General features: G+C 43.6%; 1 protein-coding gene across 4 annotated transcripts in view; it reads right to left on the bottom strand.

The window, feature by feature from the left end:
• LOC107651217 (zinc finger protein 260-like) overlaps nucleotides 1–23,434 on the bottom strand; it is a 29,319-nt gene extending 5,885 nt beyond the window's left edge. Inside the window, exons 1-6 of one of the 4 annotated variants that reach the window (XM_056814404.1) lie at nucleotides 23,066–23,434; nucleotides 11,542–11,616; nucleotides 10,341–10,566; nucleotides 9,504–9,580; nucleotides 6,160–6,695; nucleotides 3,419–3,511 (exon numbers count right to left, since the gene is read on the bottom strand). In XM_056814404.1, coding sequence (XP_056670382.1) covers nucleotides 3,419–3,511; nucleotides 6,160–6,301 — 235 coding nt within the window. In that variant the 5' untranslated portion in view covers nucleotides 6,302–6,695; nucleotides 9,504–9,580; nucleotides 10,341–10,566; nucleotides 11,542–11,616; nucleotides 23,066–23,434. Of the gene's footprint in view, nucleotides 1–3,418; nucleotides 3,512–6,159; nucleotides 9,581–10,340; nucleotides 10,567–11,541; nucleotides 11,617–15,345; nucleotides 15,652–23,065 lie in introns of those variants that run through there. The other 3 variants (XM_056814405.1, XM_016429733.2, XM_016429734.2) reach the window with 3 other exon arrangements.
• Nucleotides 23,435–23,717: the final 283 nt, after the last annotated feature.

The following is a 23,717-nucleotide window of genomic DNA, read 5'->3' as shown; positions in this document are numbered from 1 at the left end:
AATGCAATGGACGGGACACATAAATACATGTCTTTTAAGACTGTTATGGTCTCATCCTAGCAGAGGATTTCCCATGGGGTTTGGTGACCCCCAGACAGTTTTAGGTTTGTAATTCTTCATCTTATTCTACTCTTACTCCAGGATGGGATGGTACTTGTGGTTGAACTTATGTTATTCCACCTGTATCAGTGCACAATCACTATACTGGTCAGGCAGACAAGTCCATGGCCAGAAATCTGGGTTCTTGGTGGCAATCTAGACCCAAGAGGTCAAGGCCAAATTTAGCAGAATCCTCCTCAAGAGTACAGAGGTTTTTCTGCTCACTCCTGCCAATCTTTGGTGCTGGGAGCCATCAGACCATGATGCCTTGACAGAGTCACGCGTGGTAGCTGGGAAGACCACAGAGTGGTCCTTGGCAAGATGTGCTTGCCCACTCTTTTACATAACTTCTTTCATCAATGTCCCTTACTATAAATTGTAATGATTATTATTCCCCCTAGTCTCAAAAGAAATAATGCAAGAGCAAAACACCTGTACCCTAATTCTCCAAAGCACCACCAAAAGATCAGACACTTAAATCCAATCCCAAAAAGACTATCATGGGATAGGTTTTACTTAGGTACATAATTCCCAGCAAAACAGCAGCTAGATGTCAAGCCAAAAATTTTCCCACATACAGAAGCCTATTTTCATGAAGTCAGCACACAAATCAATCATAAAGGCCCAAGCAATAAGTACAAGTACATCAAGCTTCAGTATGCCTCAGTGGCTCGATTACACAAATCAGTAACTCCCTAGAAGCCACCAGTCTAAATTTGAATTGTGTTCCCGGACCCCTCAGCTTGCATGATATGATTGCTGAATTGTCTTCTAAGAACAGCTGATTAATTATTCCATTTTATTAAAAGCAATACATAATTTTCTTTGATTGTTTGTAAGCTCAAAACATCTCACAGGGTAATGAGAAAATTAAGCCACCTGTGACGAAATCATTTATCTTGTGTGCAACCTTTATTCTGTCTGTAATCACAATACAAGAATATAGAATGTTAATCAAGTGATTTGTTAAAAGTTGATGTATCACTTTTCCAATGATCTCTTTGATTTTGTATATCTGTGTGCCAAGAGAATGGGTATAAAAATAAAGATCAGACATCGGGAAAGTGGAGCAGCTGTCAGATGCAAAGCAATCCCATGGCTGTTATGATTAAGATGTGTTCCGTTTGTTATTTTTGTTGAGTGATCGTTAGCCACCAGTTGGGATACCCTGGAGTCTCGGGCAAGGGTGGACTTTGCAAGGGTGGAATGATGGAAGTAATAGACTCTGTTAGAAACATCTCAGCTGAAGTTGACAGATTGGCTCAAGACACAGCTCAAGCCATCTCTCAAACTGCGGAGGCCATCTCTATCCTACAAGAAGAGACTGACTCCTTAGCAAAAACAGTCCTACAAACTCAGCTGGCCCTTGACATGCTTACAGTTGCATCAGGAGGTACATGTGCCTTTATTAATCAATTTTGTTGTTCTTATGTAAACAGATCTGGAGAAATTGTGATAAACATCCATGAGCTTGAAAGGATTTTAAATGTCACACAAGCTGCTGTAGAGACTCATGGCTGCAGGGTACTGGTTTATTTGCTACTATAATCAAATGGACTCATAATTTGGGGAATTGCAGTACTTTTTAGAATTTGTATTAGCTGTTATACTGCTGTTTATAACAAGTTTTACCTTGTGAAAAAATTATGTACACACACCAACTTAGAGAAGAAATTGAGCTCACTTTTCAGTGAGGAATCCTTGTATTATGCCTCTGTTTGGCTAACCCATTGTCACATGGCATGTGCAAGATGAGTTTCTGGTTGTTTTTTTTTATTATTTTTCTCTATATTTCCAATAGGAAATTTGATTTTTTTCTTCTTATGTTTTTACTTGAGTATATAGAATCAGTATTATTGTTTTTTATTTTGAAAGATAAGCTTGCAATACCTATTAGCCCTGATACTAATGCATACCCAAAAGATTTAGACTATGAAAACCTGCCATTGAGTGTTATTATAGGACTTTAATATTTGTGTCTGATTCCAGAAGAAGGGATTACCAAGGAGCTACTATACAGTGCAAAGAAGCACAAGGTCAAGGAGACAACAATCCCTGTGGGATTGATAAAGATCTATGCCAAGACAGAGGACTTGTTTTGGGGATTGAGGAAGCAGTTGTATGGCAAATTGAGACCCTGGTCTTCCTTGTGCCAGGTTTCTACAAGTATCTTCATTTGGTTTTCATTCTGGCTCCCCTCTCCCTGAGATTAAAGGTAAAATCAGACCAGGGAATCATACTTCCGTTTTTACCTCATACTTTGTCCCCAGGCAATTGGGGCTAAATGAATTGTCCAGGGTCACACAGTTAAGAAGGGTCTAATATCAGATATTAACACAGAACCAGCTATCTCTAAGTCTGCTTCTTGATCCACTGAGCCACCAACTGCTTATTCATTAACACTTTTAAAAAAGGAAAAATATTATGCACAAGTAACCTTCATGTAAATTCATCATTCAATACATTACTTGTAATGAGCCAATAGAAAAATGCACCTTTAATATATTAACAATCAATTCATTTTGTTGATTGGTTGGGGAGCTAAAAACAAAGAATGAATTTCCATCCCTCAGTAAAAGAAGTTCAACAATTCACCTCCTATTTTCTCTCTCATATAGGTATGAGCAAGCTCAGTTTTCTACTTAAAAATCAGAATACAGCTAGTGGTTCAGTGGACAGAACACCAAACAAGGTCAGGAAGTTCTAATCCCACCTCAGAACCTGCCCAGTACCTGTGACCCTGGACGAGTCACAGATTCAGTTTCTTCATGTATAAAATGAACATCATAATATCCCGGACCTCCTCAGGTTTATATGAGGATCACATGAGATTTAGAAAATGCCTGGCACAGAGTAGGCTGAGTAAAAGACAGCTATTAGTTTTTTCATTGTTATTTTTATTTTGACCATTCACTCCCTAATTCTACTCTTATTTAATCTGTTAATGTCGTCATGCTTCCATTCCCTCATTTCCTGTTGAACTAAATGGATTTCCATTCCAAAACACTCTTCCCAAGATCAGCCAAGAGTGTGGTTCATGACCTGCTGCTGCTTCTCACACCATTTCTATGTTGTATTCTAGATCCTGAGCTTCTTGACAGCATGGCCTGCCTCTTCCCTTCTCTTTGTGGGTAGTAAATTTTTTAGGTGACTTGGATCCCCACCAGGCTTCTATCCTCAGGATCAGAACATAGAAGATGCTTAATCAATGCTACTGACTGATTGCCTAGACCCAGGACTGATCCCATCAAGACCATTAAACTACAAGAAGGGGTAGAAAATTCAATGCTGAAGGAGCAGCTGCTTTTCAACGACTCACCTGTACAAGTGCCTGTCCCAGCTTCTCCCTCTTCATTCTGTACATCTTCTCTCTTCAACAGGAAGAGCAAATCTAGTTTGGAAACGGGAATCCCTGCAACATGGAGAGAATGAAGAGCTGAGTTGAAAGAGCTGTCTGAAAATTCAAAAGATTTAAAATAAAATTTTTATGCATTTCTTCTGTTTTCAGAACATCTCAGTTTCTCATAATATTCCAACCTTTTCTCCCTATCAGACAGTAATTCCTTATCACAAAATAGAAATTTTAATGAAAAAGAGGAAGAGAAAAACATTTGGTAAAATCAATCAGTATGTCAAACAATCTGGCATCATATGCAAAGTTCCAGAAGTCTCAGTCTGCAGGCTACAAATGATCAGTTAAGAAGAAATGGACAATCAGGCAGGCAAGGAAATGTAGAGGGACTCTATGTTGTAGTCCAAGGCAGGATGGGTCAAAATTCCACGTGCATAAAGACTGGCCATCCAAAGGTCTGTCATAATCTGGACAATATACATTTCCCAACAATCAAAAAATTCCAAACAAAATAAGTACAAACTAAAACAATAAATCCACATGTAGCATTAAAGGCTATCCTGCTGGTCAGCAATGCCTTCCGGTTCTGGATTTCTGTGCATTTCAAAAGCAGGTTTAAAAAGATCTTTTCTTTCTTTCCATTTACTTTCTCCTTAGCACTCCGGGCCCAGGCTCCACACTCAGTCTTCCTGCTTCAACCAAAATGAGAGGGAAAACCTCTCATCCCAAATGTGCCCAGTCAAGCCCTGGCTGCACTTTCACTCAGGCCCTGACTGGTCAAGGAGGAGGAGGTACATTCCTCCCCATTTCCAAGTGCCACTCAAAGCTCTCCCTCTGTCACCACCGCTCGCTAATCTCACCTCCTCTGAAGTTCATTCAATTGAAAACTACCATCCAGGCTAAGGTTTGGCAGCTCTTCTCCTCTCCTTCCTCAATGAGTTCAGTGCCTGCCTGGCTCAGTCTTTCTCTCCTGTCCACCCAAGAACACACAAACAAGGTCAGAGCCTTGACCTGGCCATCATCCACAAATGCACCACTTCGCTGCTCGGGAAGATTTGGGATTGTTGGAAAAGAATTTCTCTCTCCATTATTTTGTCTTTTATTCAAATGGCATAACTCAGTGATCTGGAGGTTGAACACCACTGAGTAATTCAGGTATAGACAAGACCTCAGAGAAAGGAAGTTAAGTAACCAACAAGACAGGAAATTTATTGCATAGGCATTGCCCCCCTGGGTAGCCCAGACAAATTAAGAAATGATGATTGGTTCTTGAGATCTGATGTGTGTGAATCTTGAAAATTTCTCAGACTTGTGAATGTTAAAAGATTCTCAGACTCTACCTTAGAACATTTGGTTAAGACCATTCCCCATTTTAAACAATGAAGGAATTTGATCAGAAATGTGAGAACTCTGACCTTATTCCACACATACTTAAGCATACTTTAGGGGAAGATAAAGTTGTAAACTCCTTACTGAACAATGAAAGTACTTAAACCCATACTTAAGCCATGCCTATTTTTAGAACTAATACAAAGGGGTGCTAAGTACCTATAAAGGTCAAGCAACTTGTGAATTTACAAGGAACAAAGAGCTGAGAAACTTACTCAGAGCTTTCCTGGTGTGAATTACTCAAAAGGTGTGAACTAAGAATGGTCTGTCCTTTTAAAAATGTCTACTGTGATTGTTAGATGTAAGAATTTAGGGGAGGTGACAAAGGAGAAAATGCCCTTTAAAAGGAGACAAAAAGAGTCTCTTGAGAACAGTCAGCTGGGAAAGGCTGCCTTGAAGGGTCTCTCTCAAGACTCATTCTGAAACATTCATATGGAGGATTGAGCTGGTGAAATCAGCTGAGATGATGCTGGCCTGGTGTCACTAGAATCCTTGCTTGGACAGATCTTGTAGCGAGTGATTAAGAAAGATATAAGGACTGACTGATCTTTTCTTTTAGGGCTTAGGCCTGGGTTGGCCAGGGCTGCCTGGGCTGGCCTATTCTTTTCTCATTTATTTCCTTTTTCTCTCTCTCTCTCTCTCTTTCTTTGATTCCTCATTGTATTATTAATTAAATCTCTATAAAACCCAGCTGACTTGGGTATATTTGAATAATTGGGAATATTTCCCTGGCGACCACCTAATATTTGATTTTAAACAAGACACTGTAGTGAAAACATTTTCTGCGGTCACAATTTACTCACCCACTCTTATATCTATCACAAGTCTTCCACTATTTTAATCACTACAGTTTAAGACCTCAACCATTTTAACTCTTACAGTTTATGGCATCCACTCTTTTAAATGCCACATGTGTGAGAGCTAGTGAGTGGAGAAAACAGCTTATAAGTGGAAGAACAAGAGGTCTTTGGAGTCTTCTGGCTGGAGCGTGGAACCTGGAGGAACTCTTGTCATTGCTCAGCTTCAATACATCATGGCCGCCAATAGAGTAGAAAGCTAAGTAACTTTCTACCTCTTTACCACCTTTCCCTCTCTTTAATACTACTACTACTACTAATACTATTACTATGATTTAATAAAATTATAAAGCTACTAGCAGTCTCATAATTTAATTTTAATTATTACAGGATTCTCCCCATAGGATTTGTGGCCTTATCTAATAAGACAAAATTTATTTAGATTTTTCTTAGCCTACAGCAAATGAGCTTGCAAAAATTCCAATATACTGACACTGATTCACAGGGGCTGGTTCTGCTTACCTATGGAGACCAGGTTCTCATAGTTCTCCAGCATCACATTCCTGTGCAGGGCCCTCTGTGCAGGATCCAGGTGTCTCCACTCTTCCCAGGTGAACTCCACAGCCACATCCTTGAATGTCAAAGATTCCTGAATGGAACACATTCCTGCTTAATCAGGACAACTCCTCTAAAAATATTTCTTCATTATCCACATGCTCTCTGCCTCACTTGATACTGAACTCAGGAGCCAGTGCATAAGTTTCCTGAGTTTTTTTCCCAACTATGAACCCCAAAAGTATCATGTCATTTACTCAAGGACCAAACCACACCACAGAATCAGTCTTCACTTTCCAATCAGATGGACAACACAAATATCAGCAAACACATACCAAATATTAATTTCTACCATATAGCAATCATTCTCCAATTCTGATAAACCTCTTCAGGGCTGATTTTCTCAGAAGGAGAATATCCTAAATGGTCCAACAGGCTAAGAATTCTTCCCATTCCAACTCCGAAGCGTATGTTGCTTTCTCTCCTAGGTCAGCATTTCAAATCTTAATACAGAACAGACCAAAACAAAACTCAGTTCTCCATGTTATAATAATTATTAACTATGTACAATGTGCAATCAGTGATCTTGGTGTTGAGGACTCTCTGGAGAGTGGAGATTGTAATCCATCCATTCTTCCAGATCGGTTACTCTTGTCTAAATGCTAACAGAATAACCTGCAGAGGAGCTTTCATCCATGTGCTGTGAGCCTTCCTCTGGACTGTATATTCCCCAAAGGTAAAAATGTAGCCTAGAACCATTCCATCTCTCATTCCCCATTCTTCTTACATAAGCTTTCCAAGTGCTTTTCACAAATATTGGTCTCTTCTTTTAAGCTTTGCTTGATATGAATAATCGGGCTCATCCTGCAGTCCTGTCTTCTGTAATCTTGCATGCTCTTAGCACAGGCAAAAGGAATACATGATTGAAGGAGAATTTAGAATGTTTTATTTTCCATAATTGAATCAAATCAGTTTTCTAAACAACAATCCAACTAGAAGAACCCATTACTCTCTACTCTTTGCACCCAGTTATGATAGTCTAGTTGTGGTCTGTGATGTAATATTGTTCCCTTCTCCTCCCATCAAAGCTATTCCTCATTCTCATCATGATGGGGAAGTAATTGAAGAGAGAAGTAGTAAGTGAAGTCTTTTGGATATACTGTTTCAGCACTAACATCATCATAGCATCCAAAACACCTTAAAAATGCTTTTTCTCAGAACTGGACATTAAGAGGATGTTCATTAATTGGGGAATGGCTGAACAAGTTAGGGCATATGATTGTGGTGGAATATTACTGTGCTATAAGAAATGAGGACCAGAGGAATTTCTGAACACCCTGGAACGACCTATATGAACGGATGCAAAGGGAACAGAACCTGGAGATGACTGCACACAGTAACAGCAATATTGCACAATGATCTCTGAATGATTTAGCTCTCTTCTCAGCAATAGAAATATCCAAATGACAAAAGAATTATGATGAAAAATGCTGTGTACCTCCAGGGAGAGAACTGATGGGAGAGTGAATGCAGAGTGATGTTTACCATTTTACCCTTGATTAGCTTCATGAATGTATTTTTTTCATATATTGTCTTCCATATCGTGACTAATATGGAAATATGTTGCTTTTCTTTTAACTGTAAATTCAACACACCACTGTCAAAGCTGACCTCTTTTGCTATGGTTACTTCTTGACTTTTTTCAGTGCATTTTAAAAACTTTTCAGTGTTCCCAGTTTTTCTTTCTTCTTTCTTCTTCCTTACTCCATTCCAACATGTTTAACCTATTTCAAATTATTTCTCATTTCATTGAGTGGGGAGAGGAAGGGAGAGAATTTGGGACTCAAAATGTTTAAAAATAAATGTCAAAAATTGCTTTCCCCTGTAACTGGGAATACTGAACCAAAATGCACTTTATCAGTATTTGTATGCCCTGAGAAATGTGTAGACCCAGGCCCAGGCCTCCTATTTGGTCTGTTTCAGTCATCCTTCTGGCCTTTGTTTTCCTTAATTTCTACCTCCTTGAGAGTAGTGGTGTCTGCTAGGCAGGAGTGAAAACATGATAACTCCAATGTCACTAATGGCTGAAATAGAAACATCTGTAACAGATGTGGCCAATTTGTCCTCATTGTTGTTGTTCCACCACAAAAGCTTTCAGAATGATCTGAATTAAATGAGTCTCATGTCAAGCTGTCTGCAACTGGTTTTTCCTCTATTGATTATTTCTATGATTATGATTGTAATTTCCTGGAGATTGTAACTTAATTCATAATTATCTATTAGTGAGGGTTAGAGGAAGAGAAAGATCACCCGCCTGTCTAGCAGCCCTAACTCTCAGCCATTTGACATGTTATGCTGCATCAGCTCCTCCTACAAGTGGCTGCCTACAAGATGAGCCTGTGCTTGTCAGAGAAAGGAGAGAGCAACAGTCTCCAGCCAGAGACGTTTCGTGGCTTCTTTCAATGACTACAAACTTCTGAGAAGCTATTGTATGGGGCCCAGCAGAAGAGAGCTAGTCTGCCACCTACCAACCAAACAGGCTGGACCAGCTCTCTCTCTGGTCTCTTACCTACATGTCTGTTCAATGGATCCTTCCTTGTATGACATGAATTTGGGGCCTCTGACGACCCTGGATGCTGTCTTCCCAGCAGTCCCTGACTCGTCATGGCCACCCCAAATGGGAATCTGAGAACTAAGCGTGAAATTCCATCGAGGCAACTCCACACAGCATCGAGGGATGATTTCTGTTTCTCCAGCACTTGCTTCCTCCTTCCTTCTCATCTTCATTAGATTTGAAGAGATTGCTTAAACGTTCTTCATTTAACGTCTATCAAATGGAACGATGACTTCTCTCTCTATAAAGGCCAACCTCTATTATGCTGCCTTTTGAAAACTATATAATAAGTTCAACATGCCACTTCCACAGCTGTCTGACACACCCTGCTACTGTCACTTCTTTTAAAAAATTTCTCAAAATTCCATTCTTTTTTTTTTTAAACCCTCAACTTCCATCTTGGAATCAATACTGTGTATTGGTTCCAAGGCAGAAGAGTGGTAAGGGCTAGGCAATGGAGGTTAAGTGACTTGCCCAGGGTCACACAGCTGGGAAGTGTCTGAGGTCAGATTTGAACCCAGGACCTCCCATCTCTAGGCCTGCCTCTCCATCCACTGAGCTACTCAATCTACTGAGGCTTGGGTCCCAACATGAATTCGAGTGAGCACAATTTGAGTGAAGAAAGGAACGAAATGTTAGAAAAGAGAGGCCAAGGGAGGAGACAGAACAAAGGAGAAAGACAGTAATAGGAACTTACCTGAATCCTGGCAGCCAGGACTCCAGAAGTCCCTCCTTCCTTCTCCTCTATGCTGCTGACTTGGGGAAGAGCTATATCTGGAGAAACAGAGCTGGATAAGGAGATGTCCTAGGCTGGGCCAATCTTGCTTTGTGGCTCCTAGACAAAGCCCTCACTAGCACCCTCAGGCCCCAAGCCCATCTGCATTGTCAATGCTCCTGGACAGATCACTCCTCTACCAAATTCTCTTAACCTTGGCTCATCTCACAATTCCTGCTGGAGAAAGCCATGGCCATGTGTTTTGTCTGGGGTTCAATGGCCCTCACCACTGCCCCTAGTAACCCTTTCCTTCACCTTTCCTGGCACCTGCTCCAGCTAAGGACCTTGGACTGCTCCTATTTTCTATTATGACTACATGTGGGTGAGTAAAAAAGGCCGACTCCCTTTCCTGGCTTTCCTGGAGGGAGGTACTAGCCTCTGGAGGGGCCCCTCACCTGGGAGGAGGCCTCTGGGCTAAAACCTTTGTTAATTGACCCTCAGGCTCTCCAGCTGGGGCTTCTGGAGCCTTGCCAGAGTAAAGCCAGGGCTTAAGCAATAGTAAAGCTCATTAATTTAATTTCTTACTCTACCCTCTTTCTCATTTCTCTACCTTCACTTTCCCTCTATTTTATGAATAAATTGCTAAAATTCATTGTGAATTGGTTAATTCCTGACAACCATACTCTCTGATGAATTTAGTCCAACCCTTTTATTTTTAGCTCTTGCATTCTGGCCATTACACTCCCCAGAGGGAAAGGATAAAAGTTCTCTCACACTGGGAAGATTCCATTCCCCCACTGATGCTCTTGGAATTCTCACCCTTCTCCTGACGTGTCAGGGCCACATCTCCCATGCTTGTACATTCTTTTTGTTTTCTCATTGCTCTGACTTCATTCACGTCCTTTCTGCCCAGCTGGGAGGACTGGCTTCACTATAGCCCTGGAGCTGGATGAAAGGTTGCAGAGCAGGGATACTCTCCTGGGTTGGATTCCCTTCCTTGGGGGGGAGATCCGACACCACCTTCTCCTTCCACTAAAGCTGAGGCCTGTAAAGAGACAACAATGTTACTTTGGGTTCTGGGGACCAGATTCTTTTTCCCAGCTGGGAACTGACCCTCTCTCTGAGGCCTGGGCTCCTGAGGACTCTGCTAGGAGCCACTGAGGCCAGAGAAAGGATGGAGAGAACAGGAGGGCCCTGAAATCAGAATCACAGTATTGGAAATCAGAAGTTGGACATGCAACTAGGCAGGTCAGGAATTTCATTCATTGAAGAAACAAACTCACATCTCACATTGAGAAGGAAACAATGATTTGTGACTTTAAGGCAAGGATTAGCAATGTCAAGACAATTTTGATACCCCTACTCAATTTAATCAGTAATTACTCATTTCAGTGCAATTTATTGGAAATCAGTGATTATAATTAGTGAGTTAAGCTGAATAGGAGGAAATTTGAGGTCCTTTTCTTAGTTAATACTGTAGGAATAAGAGTTATGGAAGTTTGTATTAATGAACCCACAAAGGACTTGGTGATACTTTTCAGGTATCAAAAGATTTTATTAATTGTATTGGATCTATTAAAGAGATTCATAGTTAGTAGTTAGTTCTGTATTTGGGATTTATCTCAGCTTGTGAAGCTCTATTAACACAAAACCATTTCCCAAGTGTAAGGATAATTTTAGGGTTGTGACCTAAACTAAATTAATTTGGTCGCCAAGGAATATCCCAAATAAAATACCCAAGTCAGTTTGGAAATTTATGGTGATTTAATCAATATAGAGGGAAGAAATTAAGGAGAAGAGAGAGGGAAAGGTATAGGATTTCTCCTGCCTGGCCTGTGCCAGGGGGAGTTCAAATTCCTCCGCCACAAGGACTTTGAAGATTAAAGGCCTTCTATAAGAGGATAGTGTTTGGAAGGTAAAGGAGAAAGCAATCAGCCTAAACCCCAAGAGAGCTCAGAGAGGAGCCTCACCTGAACTAGGTTACGAGGTTTCCTGCAGTATGGTATCAAGAGAAACTCACCACTAAACTGGACAATAGCTGCCACAACTCCAAGATGCCAAGCCGCTCAGCAAGCTGCCGCCAGCCACCTCTCCACTGCAAAAGAGACAGAAAGAGGAAGTGATGCCAAATATATAGATGGATTTACATCACTTTCCTGAGTCTCACCTATACCAATGGTAGATTAAGCTTGACTTAGGACAGCCCAGGGGTCTGTCAGCTGTTTCTGAATTGTCATTTGCTAGCACATGTCTATCAAAGGCCATCCTCCTAGATACTTAATCCTTAAGTATGGGTGTAGACATTCCTCATTTTGTTAGACTAAGTAGGGTCGAGTAATAGGAAGTTCATACAAGTCTGTGATGTTCAAAATTAGCTCCTGTGAGAATATTGTGCACAGAAAAACATCCTGGAACTATCCAATATAATAGACTTGGCTACTAGTAGCAGTACAACAAGCCAGGACACTTCTGGGAAGGACTTCTGGGAAAGAATGCTATCCATATGGAGAGAAAGAACTGTGGGAGTAGAAATGCAAAAGCAAAACGGATGACATCACTTATCACATGGATATATGGGTATATGATCTGGGGTATAGGGTTTAAAAAATCACTCTATAGCAAAAATGAATAATATAGAAATAGATATTAAATGACAACATTTGTACAATCCAGTTTGCTTGTTGACTCTGGGAAGGGGGAGGGAAGAGGGGACATAGAGATACTTATTCATATAAACATTAAAAATATATTTAAAATTAAAAAAATAAATTATTTCCTGTGCCTTAGCAACAGTCCTCACACCCATGAATCATTAGCTCCATTCCCAAGTGACCCTTGGATACAAAACTACACCATCCTAAGGGCCGCCATCACTGAGGTCTTGGATCCTTGCATATTGCTGACCAAAGCCCTGCTAAAATGGCCAGATGGATGGCAGATGGATCAAGACCTTGCTGACAGGGTCTCCTGACCAGGGGAAGGTCTCAGGACAGGATATGATTGATGACCTGTGAAAAGAACAGTGGACAAAATGGCTCTGGATGATGTAGGTGTCCCTTGGTCTATCAGAGGAGCTCCCACAATTCTGCAGAGACCGGTCATGGAACTGTAGCACCCCATTCTAATTTTGGTAGCCTTCCAAGTGCTACAAACCCTCTGAGACCTTGAGGAGAGGGTCCTGGTCTGTGAGCCAGGCCTTGGACCCAATTGATTAGTGACCACCAGATTCCCTAATGAATTGATTGATCATGCCTGGGGCTCTGACTTGATGACTTTTGTAACAGATAGGATATTTTAGGAGCAAAAGCAATTCCCAGAAGGTGGGGCATGTGGAGGTTCTTTTTAATGGCACCTGCCTTGGCACACAAAGTAGAAGGGACAAAGGAGAAACCAGTGTATCTGAAGGTTCCTTACAACAGTAGCCCAACAGGAGAGGCAGGGGCAGCTCTTATCTGACCCCAACAGGGCCTGGACTCTCCAAGCAGAAACACCCCCAGAACAGATAAAATATTATTCCTGGGCAGGTGGGGCAGCAGGACATGCAAGGTCAGGGGGTGCCCACATTCTTCTTAGGGCATGAGGGCCTCCCAGGAAAGGTGGGAAAATAGGCAAGGAGAGGCCAAAAGGCCACCTTCTACCCAAGAGGCCTTCTAGATCATCCTGTCACATACCTGAAACTTCACCCTTACACACAAGTGCACAAACAGCACCTCAAGGTACTCTCCAGCATGCAATATGGACTAACTCATATGAAACCCACCAACCAATTAATCCATGAACCAAAAAGCATTTCTTGGTCACCTACTCCAAGCCAGTCCCCGTGCTGGGCACAGGGAGAGCAAAGACAAAAGACAAGGAAGGAGCTCAGGGGGCAGGAGGGAGACAAGATGTGCCACAGGTCTGTACCAAACAGATTTAAGGCTATAGTAGGGAGGGAACACTTCTGTGGGCGTGTAAGGATCCCGGAGGCAGGTGAGCAGAGAGGGCATGCCACGCACGGGGCACAGCCAGTGCAAATGCACAGAGACTGCAGGAGCTGAAGGGCAAAAGCGGGTCATCCTGTATCTGGAGAGAAGAAGGGAGAAGGTGGAGGAAGGGAAGTTTAAGCCCAGCTGGGAAGGGTTTTAGCTGCTAACACTTTAGCTGATATTTGCTCCTGGAGGGAGCAGGGAACCAGTGGACATTCTGGAGTGGGAGAGTGCCAAAAAGCCCTTGGCTGGTTGCATGCCTCAGAGGTGGTAAAGTCTTGGGACAAGGAGGCCCATCAGGGTCCTGAAGCACAGGAGTGAGGGGTCGGGTGTGTGGGGAAAGGAGGGGACAGAAAGGAGACCGATGGTGGACACAGAAGGCAAAACCTGCCCAGTGCATGGAGGTGAAGGGGAAAGAGACGGAGGCACCACCCAGCATTCCGAAGCTGCCCACCTGGCTGTCTGAGGTTCAGAAGAGGATTTAATAAAGAGGTTCTGAGATTGAGAGGCAAAAGGGTCCTCTGAGGTGTCTAGTGGCAGCCCCTGATTTTACAGATCAGGAAACTGAGTCCCAGAATGTGAACCCACAACCTCCACCTCCAGAGTCAGGGCTCCATTCTCTGACCCATGGAGTGGCACAGGATCGAGCTGAGCAGAGCAAAGGGTGGAACCATCAGCCTGGAGGGCCTGAAGACAGACTGAGATTTACCCGGAGGGACTGAAAAGATGGAGGAAGGAGATGCCAGTTCCAGCCACTGAGGGGGCAGAAGGGGATGATGGTCCAGCAAAGGAGGCTGAGAAGAGGAAGGTGGACACAAAGCCACCCAAGGAGAGACAGTGGTTAAGGGTGCCCATGTGGGGACAATATGGCAGACCAGTCATTGGGAAGAGCAGGGAAAAGTGCCACAACAGGTGGTAACAAGAGAGGGGAGAGAAAGAGAGAGAGAGGAAATGAGGAAGGGAGAGGAAGGAAGGGCATGTGGGATGCAGGGGGCAGGGAAAGGAGGGGACAGTCTGGTGTTCTATCACTGTGACAGAGGGAGGCAGGCAGGGCTGGTAGAGGCTTGGACTGACCAGACAGATCTGGGCATGTGTGAGGGCACCAGGAGTTGGGGAAGGTGGAAGCTCTGAGATGGGGCACAAGTATGGGCAGGGTGGCAGGGGAGACAGAGGGAAGGAGAACAGGAACTCCTCCTGCACAGGGAACTGAGTGCAGGGTCAGGAGTTAGGGAGATCTGAGTTCAAATCCAGCTGAGATATTTACTGGCTTCTGTGACCCTGGGCAAATTACTTAACTCTATTTGCCTCAGTTTCCCCTTTAGCTGGAGAAAGAAATGGCCGGCTGCTCCACTATCTTTGCAAGAAAACCCTAAACAGGGTCATGAAGGGCGAGAAGAGACAGAAAAACCACTGAACAAGAGAAAGCTCCACTTCCCAGGGCTATGGAGGAAGCACTTACTACAGTGCCTGAACACAGAAGGGAAAGAGAGGGTTGGAAGGAAGTGAGAGGGTCCTGGGTGGGGAGAGGTCACGCCGCCACACTAACAGGGAAGGGAGAGGTCACGGGACAGGCCGGTCCTACGTCGGGTCTTCAGGGGAGCCTGAAGGGGGTTCGGTAGAGCGTAGAGCAAGGGCAGACAAAGGCTCAGAGAGGAAAGATGAGGGTGGGGGAGGGACGAGAAGGAAACAGTTCTTCCTGGGAAGGAGAGGGGAGGTCTGCCCCTCGTGGAAGGGTGACCCTTCGCACGCGTCTGCACCCCCGGAGGTCCCCCACCCAAGCACACAGAACCCAGCCCACACCCACCCACGTGTTTCCCTTCGCTCTCACCTCCCCCACTCCGGGTGCCCAGACTCACCCCGGAATCTGTAGTAAAGAGGGGGAGGGGGAAGTCAATTGGGTTGCGCGTGCGCACTGCGATCCTGACCCCACCACTGACAAGCCAGTGAGCATTCCTGCCCTCCTTCTCCCATGGACTCTGAAAGCTTCCATAGCATGGAGGAGTCAGAGCCCAGAGCTGGAATACGCATGTGCACTCCTCCCGGAATCTCGCTTACAAGATTCAGCGAGCTTCCGTAGTAGAGCAGGGCCACAGCAGACTAGGACAGCCAGATGAAGCACTCCCATAATGCACCGCCCCTGTGACCAGACTTCAGCGGGCATTCTGGGAAACAGAGTCTCAGTCCCGCCTCCATTTCTCCTCCCACCCTCAGCCCCTTCTAGCACCGCAGTGCCTCTCCCGTCCGCTCCTCCCCTTCCTTCTTGGCAGGGGAACGAAGGCTTTGTCCTGTCCCAGTTATCTCTAGCTTAGATTCTCTGGCTTTGATTAAGAAGGTTAAGGAGGGATGTAACTCTGACTGGCCAAATCAAGATCCTGTCCGGCCTCAGGCCTCAGTTTCCTCCTCTGTAAAAAGGGCAGGTTCGGCTTGGTGACCACAAGCATCCCTGAGCCTTCAGGCTGTCGCCCCACGTTCTGGCCTGAGAGTCTGAACGGGAATGATGGAGTTACAGCCCCCGAGATCCTTGGATTGTTGCACCGGACCCGTGTCCCGGCCCCTCTTCAGCCCTGCGGGTCCTCACCCGCTCTAACCCCTGTAGACCCGGCTCCTGCCCAGTCTCTCTGGCAGAGCGGCAGAGGCCTTCAACATCACGAACACGACGGGACTCCCACAGGCTCCCACGAGAACGACCCTTCCCCGCCGCCCCCTTGGACACAGGCATCCGGCCTCACGCCTGTTTCTCTGCTTTCACTAAAGATGGAGACCGCGGACTCTGGTCCTGAAGCCCCGAGGACCTACTGTCCTGTGACAGAGGAAGGTCCGAGTCCAGATTTGAGCCCAAGATCCCCCCCTCCCCCGCTCCAGGCCAGACACTCCCCACTCAGGAACCCAGCCGCCCCCTAAAGATAAATATTAAAATAAGAAATGGCCCTTCAAAAAAGCAAAGCCTTTATTTATAGTTCAGGTCAGTACAAAAAGGGTGCCGTCATTGGTCACGTGCCCTCAGATAACGGCACAGAAAAGATCCGCTGGAAAGTGATCCCAAGGAAATGGCATCCTGCTCCCAGGAGAACAGTCAGCACCAAAGGACTTAATATCCCCGTAGAGAGGATGGAGAGTGCAGACTGGGTGAAAGGAAAGGGGAGCCCATGTGCCTGGTACCATGGACAGAGCACTATCTCACTCAGGATTGGAGCTCAAGGCTGGGCTGCCCTGAGCTGGCATTGGAGAAAGCCCGCCCTGCCTGGGCTCCAGGTTGGCAAGGATCCATGGGATTGGGGTGAAACTCGGCCCATAAGGGCATCCTGCAGTGGGGAGCTAATGGCGGTGCGAAATGACTGATTCTGCCCATGTGTGTCTGTAGATTTTCTCACTGCAGAGCTCAGCCTTTCTGGGGAAGAAACTCAGAAGCAAAGATCCACTGGTGATGATGCCTGTGATGTACAGCAGAGAATCCACACTGGAGGGAAACCCTAGGAATGTAATCAGTGTGGTAAAACATTCACCCGGAGGCTCAGGCTTACTGTGCACCAGAGTATCTCCATGGGGAGAAAACTTGGGAATGATATCGCTGAGGAAAGACTGTCTGAAGCAGGTCTCCCTCTCTCTGTCTCTCTTTGTCTCTGTGTCTCTGTCTCCCACCTCTGTCTCCCTCTCTGTGTCTCTCGGTCTCTGTCTCCCATTCTCTGTCTGTCTTCCTCTCTCTGTGTCTGTCTCTCTTTTTAAACCCTTACTTTCTATCTTAGAATCACTACTAAGGGGGCACCTAGGTGGCTCAGGAGATAGAAAGCCAGGCCTGGACAGGAGAGGTCCTCAGATCCAATCTGACCTCAGACACTTCCTAACTCTGTGACCCTGGGCAAATCACAACCCTCGTTGCCTAGTCCTTACTGCTCTTCTGCCTTGGAACCATTAATTAGTACTTTAGCACTAATTCTTTTTTTTAATCAATATTTACATGTTGATATGGTCAATTATGTGGATGGTTTTCCTAATATTGAACCATCCTTGCATTCCTGGTATGAATCCTATCTGGTCATAATGAATAACCCTCATGATGACTTACAGGAGTCTTTTTGCTAGTATCCTATTTAAGATTTTTGCATCTATGTTCATTAGGGAGAATGGTCTGTAGTTTTCTTTCTCCATTTTTGACCTGCCTGGCTTTGGAATCAGTACCATGTTTGTCATAAAAGTAATTTGGTAGAACTCCCTCTTTGCTTATTATGTCAAATGGTTTGTATAGTATTGGGATTAGCTGTTTTTTGAATGTTTGATAGAATTCCCTTGTGTATCCATCAGGCCCTGGGGATTTTTTTCTTGGGGAGTTCTTTTATGGCCTGTTCAATTTCTTTTTCTGATATGGGATTATTTAAGAATTCTATTTCTTCTTCTGTTAATCTAGGCAATTTATATTTTTGTAAGAAGAAAAAGAAATTGAAAGTATTAATATTGGCAATGAGGAGACCAAGCTATCACTCTTAGAGGCGATATGATGGTCTACTTAAAGAATCCTAGAGAATCAACTAAAAAGCTAGTGGAAATAATCAACAACTTTAGCAAAGTTGCAGGATACAAAATAAACCCAAATAAGTCATCAGCATTTCTATATATCTCCAACAAATCTCAGCAGCAGGAACTAGAAAGAGAAATTCCATTCAAAATCACCTTAGACAAAATAAAATACTTGGGAATCAATCTGCTGAGACAAACTCAGGAACTATATGAACACAACTACAAAACACTTTCCACACAACTAAAAGTAGATCTGAGCAATAGGCAAAACATTAACTGCTCATGGGTAGAGCTAACATAATAAAAATGACCATCCTACTATGAACTTTAAAAACTACTCCACCCTATTTAAACCTTACTTTAGGGGAAGATAAAGTTGTAATCTCCTGATTGAACAATGAAGGTACTTAGTTCTCACCTTATAATGAAGCTAGAATTTTAAGCTAAGTCTATTTTTAAATCTAATACAAAAAGGTGTTAAATAACTATCATGGTTAAAATAATCACAAAAATCACAAGTAACTAACAGAAGGTGAACTTAACAAAGAAATGTGAAGTAACTCTAAAGAGATAATCAGATCAAAGAAGGTGAGAACTAAAAGAATGGGCAGTCCTAAAAAAAAAAAAAAGCCTTTAATGTGTAAAATGGAGACTTGAATCCAGGACTTCAATCCCCAGAAGTCCTTGATCCACTTCCCCAGAATGCTTTTGTAATACCAATGAATTCTCACCTGGGTCGAGATCAGATAGGGTATTTAACCTGATTGGAAAGGCTTTTGGCACTCTTCCTTTCTCCGCTGGCAAACAGACGCATCTCATGATGTGAGTGAAATTTTCTTTAACCCTTGACCTTTAATAAACCTCATAAAAATAATACTCCTTGCAGAGAGAAACTAATTTCTACCTGCCTCAGGTTTCCCTAAATTTTAACTCTTACAGTTATGGCGACCACGAAGGGATGAGAACTTCTCAAATTTTTAGCCTAGAATTTTTTTTTTTAAGCCACGTTTCTCTGGTCAAGGTTTTTTTACCCTTGCAAACCTGCTGCTCATTCCAGCCATTAGATAGCTCACAGGCTCCCTCCGGACCTGTTGCATTTGCCGCCCACCTGGCCCCTGGCTGCTAAGTTCTGCCTGCCTGTTTCTCCTGCTGCTGCTACTGACCTCTCTGTTCTCACCTGGTGCCTGCTCTCCTGGCCCTGCCTGCCTGTGTTCCTGCATGCAGCCATCTGCTGGCCGCTGCCTGCCTGTTTCTGCACCCCAGACCCACGCACACGACCCCAGCCTGCTCATCACCCAGGCTGCTGGTAGCAGACCCAGTTTCTTCAGGATCAAAAACCAGCTGGTAACAAACAGATAATTTTCCCTTAGGCTAAGCCTCCACGTGGACAGGAGTATTGACCACGTGGGCGGATCATAGAGGAGAGAGAGAAAAGGGAGAGGAACAGGCAGAAGAAACTAACAAGAAGGTTCAACGGCTGAGATGGCGATGCAGCAAGGCACTGTGGAGTGCTTAGGGCGTGATGGAGCACAAAAGACAACACGGCCATCCAATGCAGCTGAGGAAGTCTCCAGGTGTAACGACTTTTCGTGCCAATGGACCCAGGCTTCCAACACCGAGAGAGTGGGACTGTCTCTGTGCATCTACTTTTCCACTTAAATCTTCATGCACAGGTGTCTTTGTGCACAAAAACGCACAAATACAATCGTCATCCTCGGTTTGAGAGACAACCAACCATATTACAATTATACAGTTTTGTTATTTAAACTATAAATATCACAAAATTGTGGGGTTTTTTCTTGAAGTGACACACCACCTGAGTTATGCTTATTTTTTGGGAGAATTTTGACACACCAAGCTCAAAAGGTCGCCCATTACTGGTATATTAGAAAATTCACACTGGAAAGAAGCCTTATGAATGTATTCAGTATAGTAAAGTCTTCAGTTGAAAGTCAGCCCTTATTTCCCATCAAATACCACTGAGTCAGGAAACAAAAAAGACCTGGGGGCAATTGTGTAATCAGCAGCCTCAGCTTCATGAACTTTTGCCCCACAGAAGGTGTGGAGGGTGAATTGCTGATCGGGGAAGACTGCAGGGACCCTCCACTAGTCCTGGACTTGGAATCCACAAACACTGATAATGAAAGCCCCTGCTATGGCTATGGGCAGTGACCACATGAGAAGTAATCCAAGGCTCTCCATCTGCATAAATCCCAAACTGAATCTCTTTCCTGACTTCTGAAATCATTAGGCATATTCATGTAGGTGACTGCTACCTCATTTTAGGGAGATGGGAGGTAGAAGTTCTCACAGTATAAGACCCTTCAGGAGTCTAGAAAGAAGCCTCTGTAATAATCTTCAGTATTGTATCTGATCTCTTAAAGGTGATACGGTGCTGGGAAAAGACTGAAGCATAGCTGAGGCCAGAATGTACATTTGATTAAGAGAGAGACCACAATTCATGGATTGAGTTAGGAGCCTGGGGACTAGCATTATTCCTGGGCCCAATCTGTCCTGAACAAACCTTGCTTAAGCCTCTATTATGTACCCTGTGCCATACCCTGGGGATATAAAGGAAGACAAAAGACAGTGTCTGTTGTCAAGGAGCTCAGAATTTTGTATATAAACCTGGAGATGCTTGAGAAGAAACAATAGATCACAAATGTGATCTAACCCTAACCCTCTTAACTGATCCAGGGAAAAGAGGGTGTTTGGGAATGGAAATGCATTAGTTCATAAAGTAAGTAAGAGAATAGAGAAGAGAGCACAATATGATTTAAGAAAGTGAACAGAATTAAGCAATTGCCTAGGGCCACATAGTTAAGCAGTATCTGAGGTCAGATTTGAACTCAGGAAGCTAAGAGTCTTCCTTTCTTCAGGACTGGCACTCTATCCACTCTGCCATCTAGCTGCTCTGTATTTCTAGAGGATGATGCCATTGTATCCTTACAAAATTCACTCCTTTTTATTCTGAAGTAGCCCCAAAAAGACCAAAGATGGAAAAATTAAGAAGAAATAAAGCAGACCCCTGTCCGCATTTTTAGGGGAAAGACCTGGCTTCCCTTCCCTCCAAGAGATCAAACTGTTTAGGCAGATAACAAACTGCTTTCTGCTTAGTTTGGGTGGCAAGAGACAAAAGAGGAATTTCAGGAATATCAAAGGGCCAGAAAACTAACATTTGGCTAAGTGAAGATAAACACTCCCTGGATAACAGCCCCCTCGTAAATCTAAGAATTGTCCCCCCATCTCAGACCCCAAATTCCTGTGTTAAAGTCTGTTTGTTGTCAGATAAGAACCTGTATGTGAAGAGAAATAACTTGTATCTTGGAAACCTATATAATCTATTCCTTAATATCAAACCGATGCAGTTTTCCATTAGAGAATTCTGCCCCAGCTGGTAGATTCTTTATTTCTCTCTTTTATTAATAAATCATGGTTCCAATAATTGAAATTCTAGGTGTTTGAACTCATTTGTGAAATGTCCCACTTCAGTTCTGCTTGCTGTGAAACTATGAATTAAGCTGTATGGTAACAATGTTTAAAAACTGTTATACATTTGGGTACATTTTACTTTAACTTTAAAATGAGTAATAGAAATAAAAAGCATTTTGAGAAGGTGGAGGAGTAGGATGGGAAGCTTTCTTGCCTACCTAAAACCCCTTGCAAACAACCAGAAATTATTCCATAAAGACAACATTAAAAGCAGCAAAAACAGATAGGAGGCCAGAGTGGAGCTGAACAGCCAAGAACAACTGGAAAGAAGGTTGCTAACCCACTGAGGAAAACTATGTGGGGAGGAAAAGAGCCCAGTCAGCTGTGGTCATTCCCAGTAGAGTGGGGTCTCTGGTTGTCACCCCAGGGAGAAGCAGACTGGCTATTTGCAGTTGCAGTGGCAGAACTTCCCACAGGATTTGTTTGGAACACCTTGACATGGGCACTGTACCCCCCAGAAACTCAGGCAAACTAGTATCAGGGAAATTCCCTTGCTCCCTTACATCCTCGTGAGTCTGAGCCTAAAAACATCCAATGATCCCTCTAGGGTCCTGAGATGATTGTCCTCCTTTGATCATCCTCTAGATCTAAGATGAACAGAGAGATGCACCTCCAGGCTACACCTCAACCCCATCAGGCTACGTCTCAGACATTTGTCTGTTCCCTAAAACTAAGGAATCTTTATGCCTCCAGGCAGACCCCCGTCCAATGACCACCCCACCCCACCAAATGCCTGAGTGACTAGCACTCTAAGTCATGTCCACACCATGACATAGCATCTGTTGTAAACAATACAAAATCCCCAGAACTGATGTCCTCTGGGGGACAGCCTTTCCATCCATGCTGTCCCCATGGAGGACAGCCTTTCCTTTCATGCTGTCCTCCCAGGAACTGCTCCCCGTCTTGCTGTCCCACCTTGCTATCCTCCTGGCCATTCTCAACATTACTCTCTAAATTAATAAATTTCTCTTTTTGTTTTTTAGCCAAGTTTTGGAGTCGTGCATTCTTGCAAAAGGTATCCTTCCTGAACCCCAGGGGTATCCCTTCCACATCTATAAGAACCTGACCCCCTGGGGTTAGGGGTGGGTGTATATTCAACTCTAGACTAAAAAAACTGGAATAATTAAATAGAACCCAGGAAAAAACAATCCCCCCCACACAAATCCTGAAACCTGTAAGGGAAAATGATAAACTGTAGGGGAAACAGAAAAGGTGGATAGACTATCCAAATTCCCTTACGTTGTAACTGTTGCTCAAGCAAGCTGACTGTGAACTGAAGAGAGTTGTCTAACAGTTGAACTCAGGAAAGAAAAAAAAAAACTCCTTGGAGGCAGATTACAAAAAAAAAAAACACCTTATTTATTATGTTAAGGTTTTAAAGAAAGGATAGTAATAAGGGTTTAAAAATAGGGGTTCCCTAAATTCTAGCAGGGGTAGTAAGCTTTTTCCTACTCCCCTGTAGGCCTCATGGCCTTTCTTCTTGCCTCGATATCCTCCTTATCGTATCTTAAATCCCCAACTATCTGATCTAGCCTACTTCTAAATATCCTTATCAATTAACTTAAATGTTACCTCCAAGGTGGGCTCCGGTGAGCCAGAATTGGCTTCTGACCCAATTTGGGCCAAGAGTCTGTCTCCACATGGTCAGGTTCACAGAGACGAGGAAAGAAAGACCTTCTTTGCTTCTTTCTCAGTTGGTAATATCTCTCTGATCACAGTCACACAGTCACTAAATGATGATATTGGCATTCCTGAATTGGCACAGGGAATGCCAAGAGCTCCAGAGGAAAGCCTCCTCCTTTGCCAAGCTCCAGTGGATCAGGGCCCTCAGGAAAGACAGTTGGCTCAAAAAAAACAAAACAAAACAGTTCAGCATTCCACAGAATTCTGCCTTGCAACCCCCACTACCTGCAAATTCCAAAGCAAGAGGTTTCCAGAACTTAACTTTTTGAACAAAATCTGAAATCTTACCCTGATAAGCCTGACATAACATACATGAACCCAACAGGAACCCTGGGAGTGGGGTTCCCCAGCTGAGGGGGAAGGGGAAGGCAATAATTAAGCTTATTTGCCTGGCCACTAAAAATTGAAAAATAAGATTTTAAAAATGAGCAAGCAAAGGATTAAGAATCCAGCTACTGAAAGCTATTATGGGAGCAGAGATGATCATGGTTCAATCTCAGAGGACAGTGAAATAAAAACATCTACTTCAAAAATAGCAAAG

This window comes from Monodelphis domestica, chromosome 2 (genome assembly GCF_027887165.1).
Source record: "Monodelphis domestica isolate mMonDom1 chromosome 2, mMonDom1.pri, whole genome shotgun sequence".
NCBI classification, from domain to species: domain Eukaryota; kingdom Metazoa; phylum Chordata; class Mammalia; order Didelphimorphia; family Didelphidae; genus Monodelphis; species Monodelphis domestica.
Note: the sequence above shows the minus strand (reverse complement) of the source record. Positions and strands in the feature narration are given on the sequence as shown.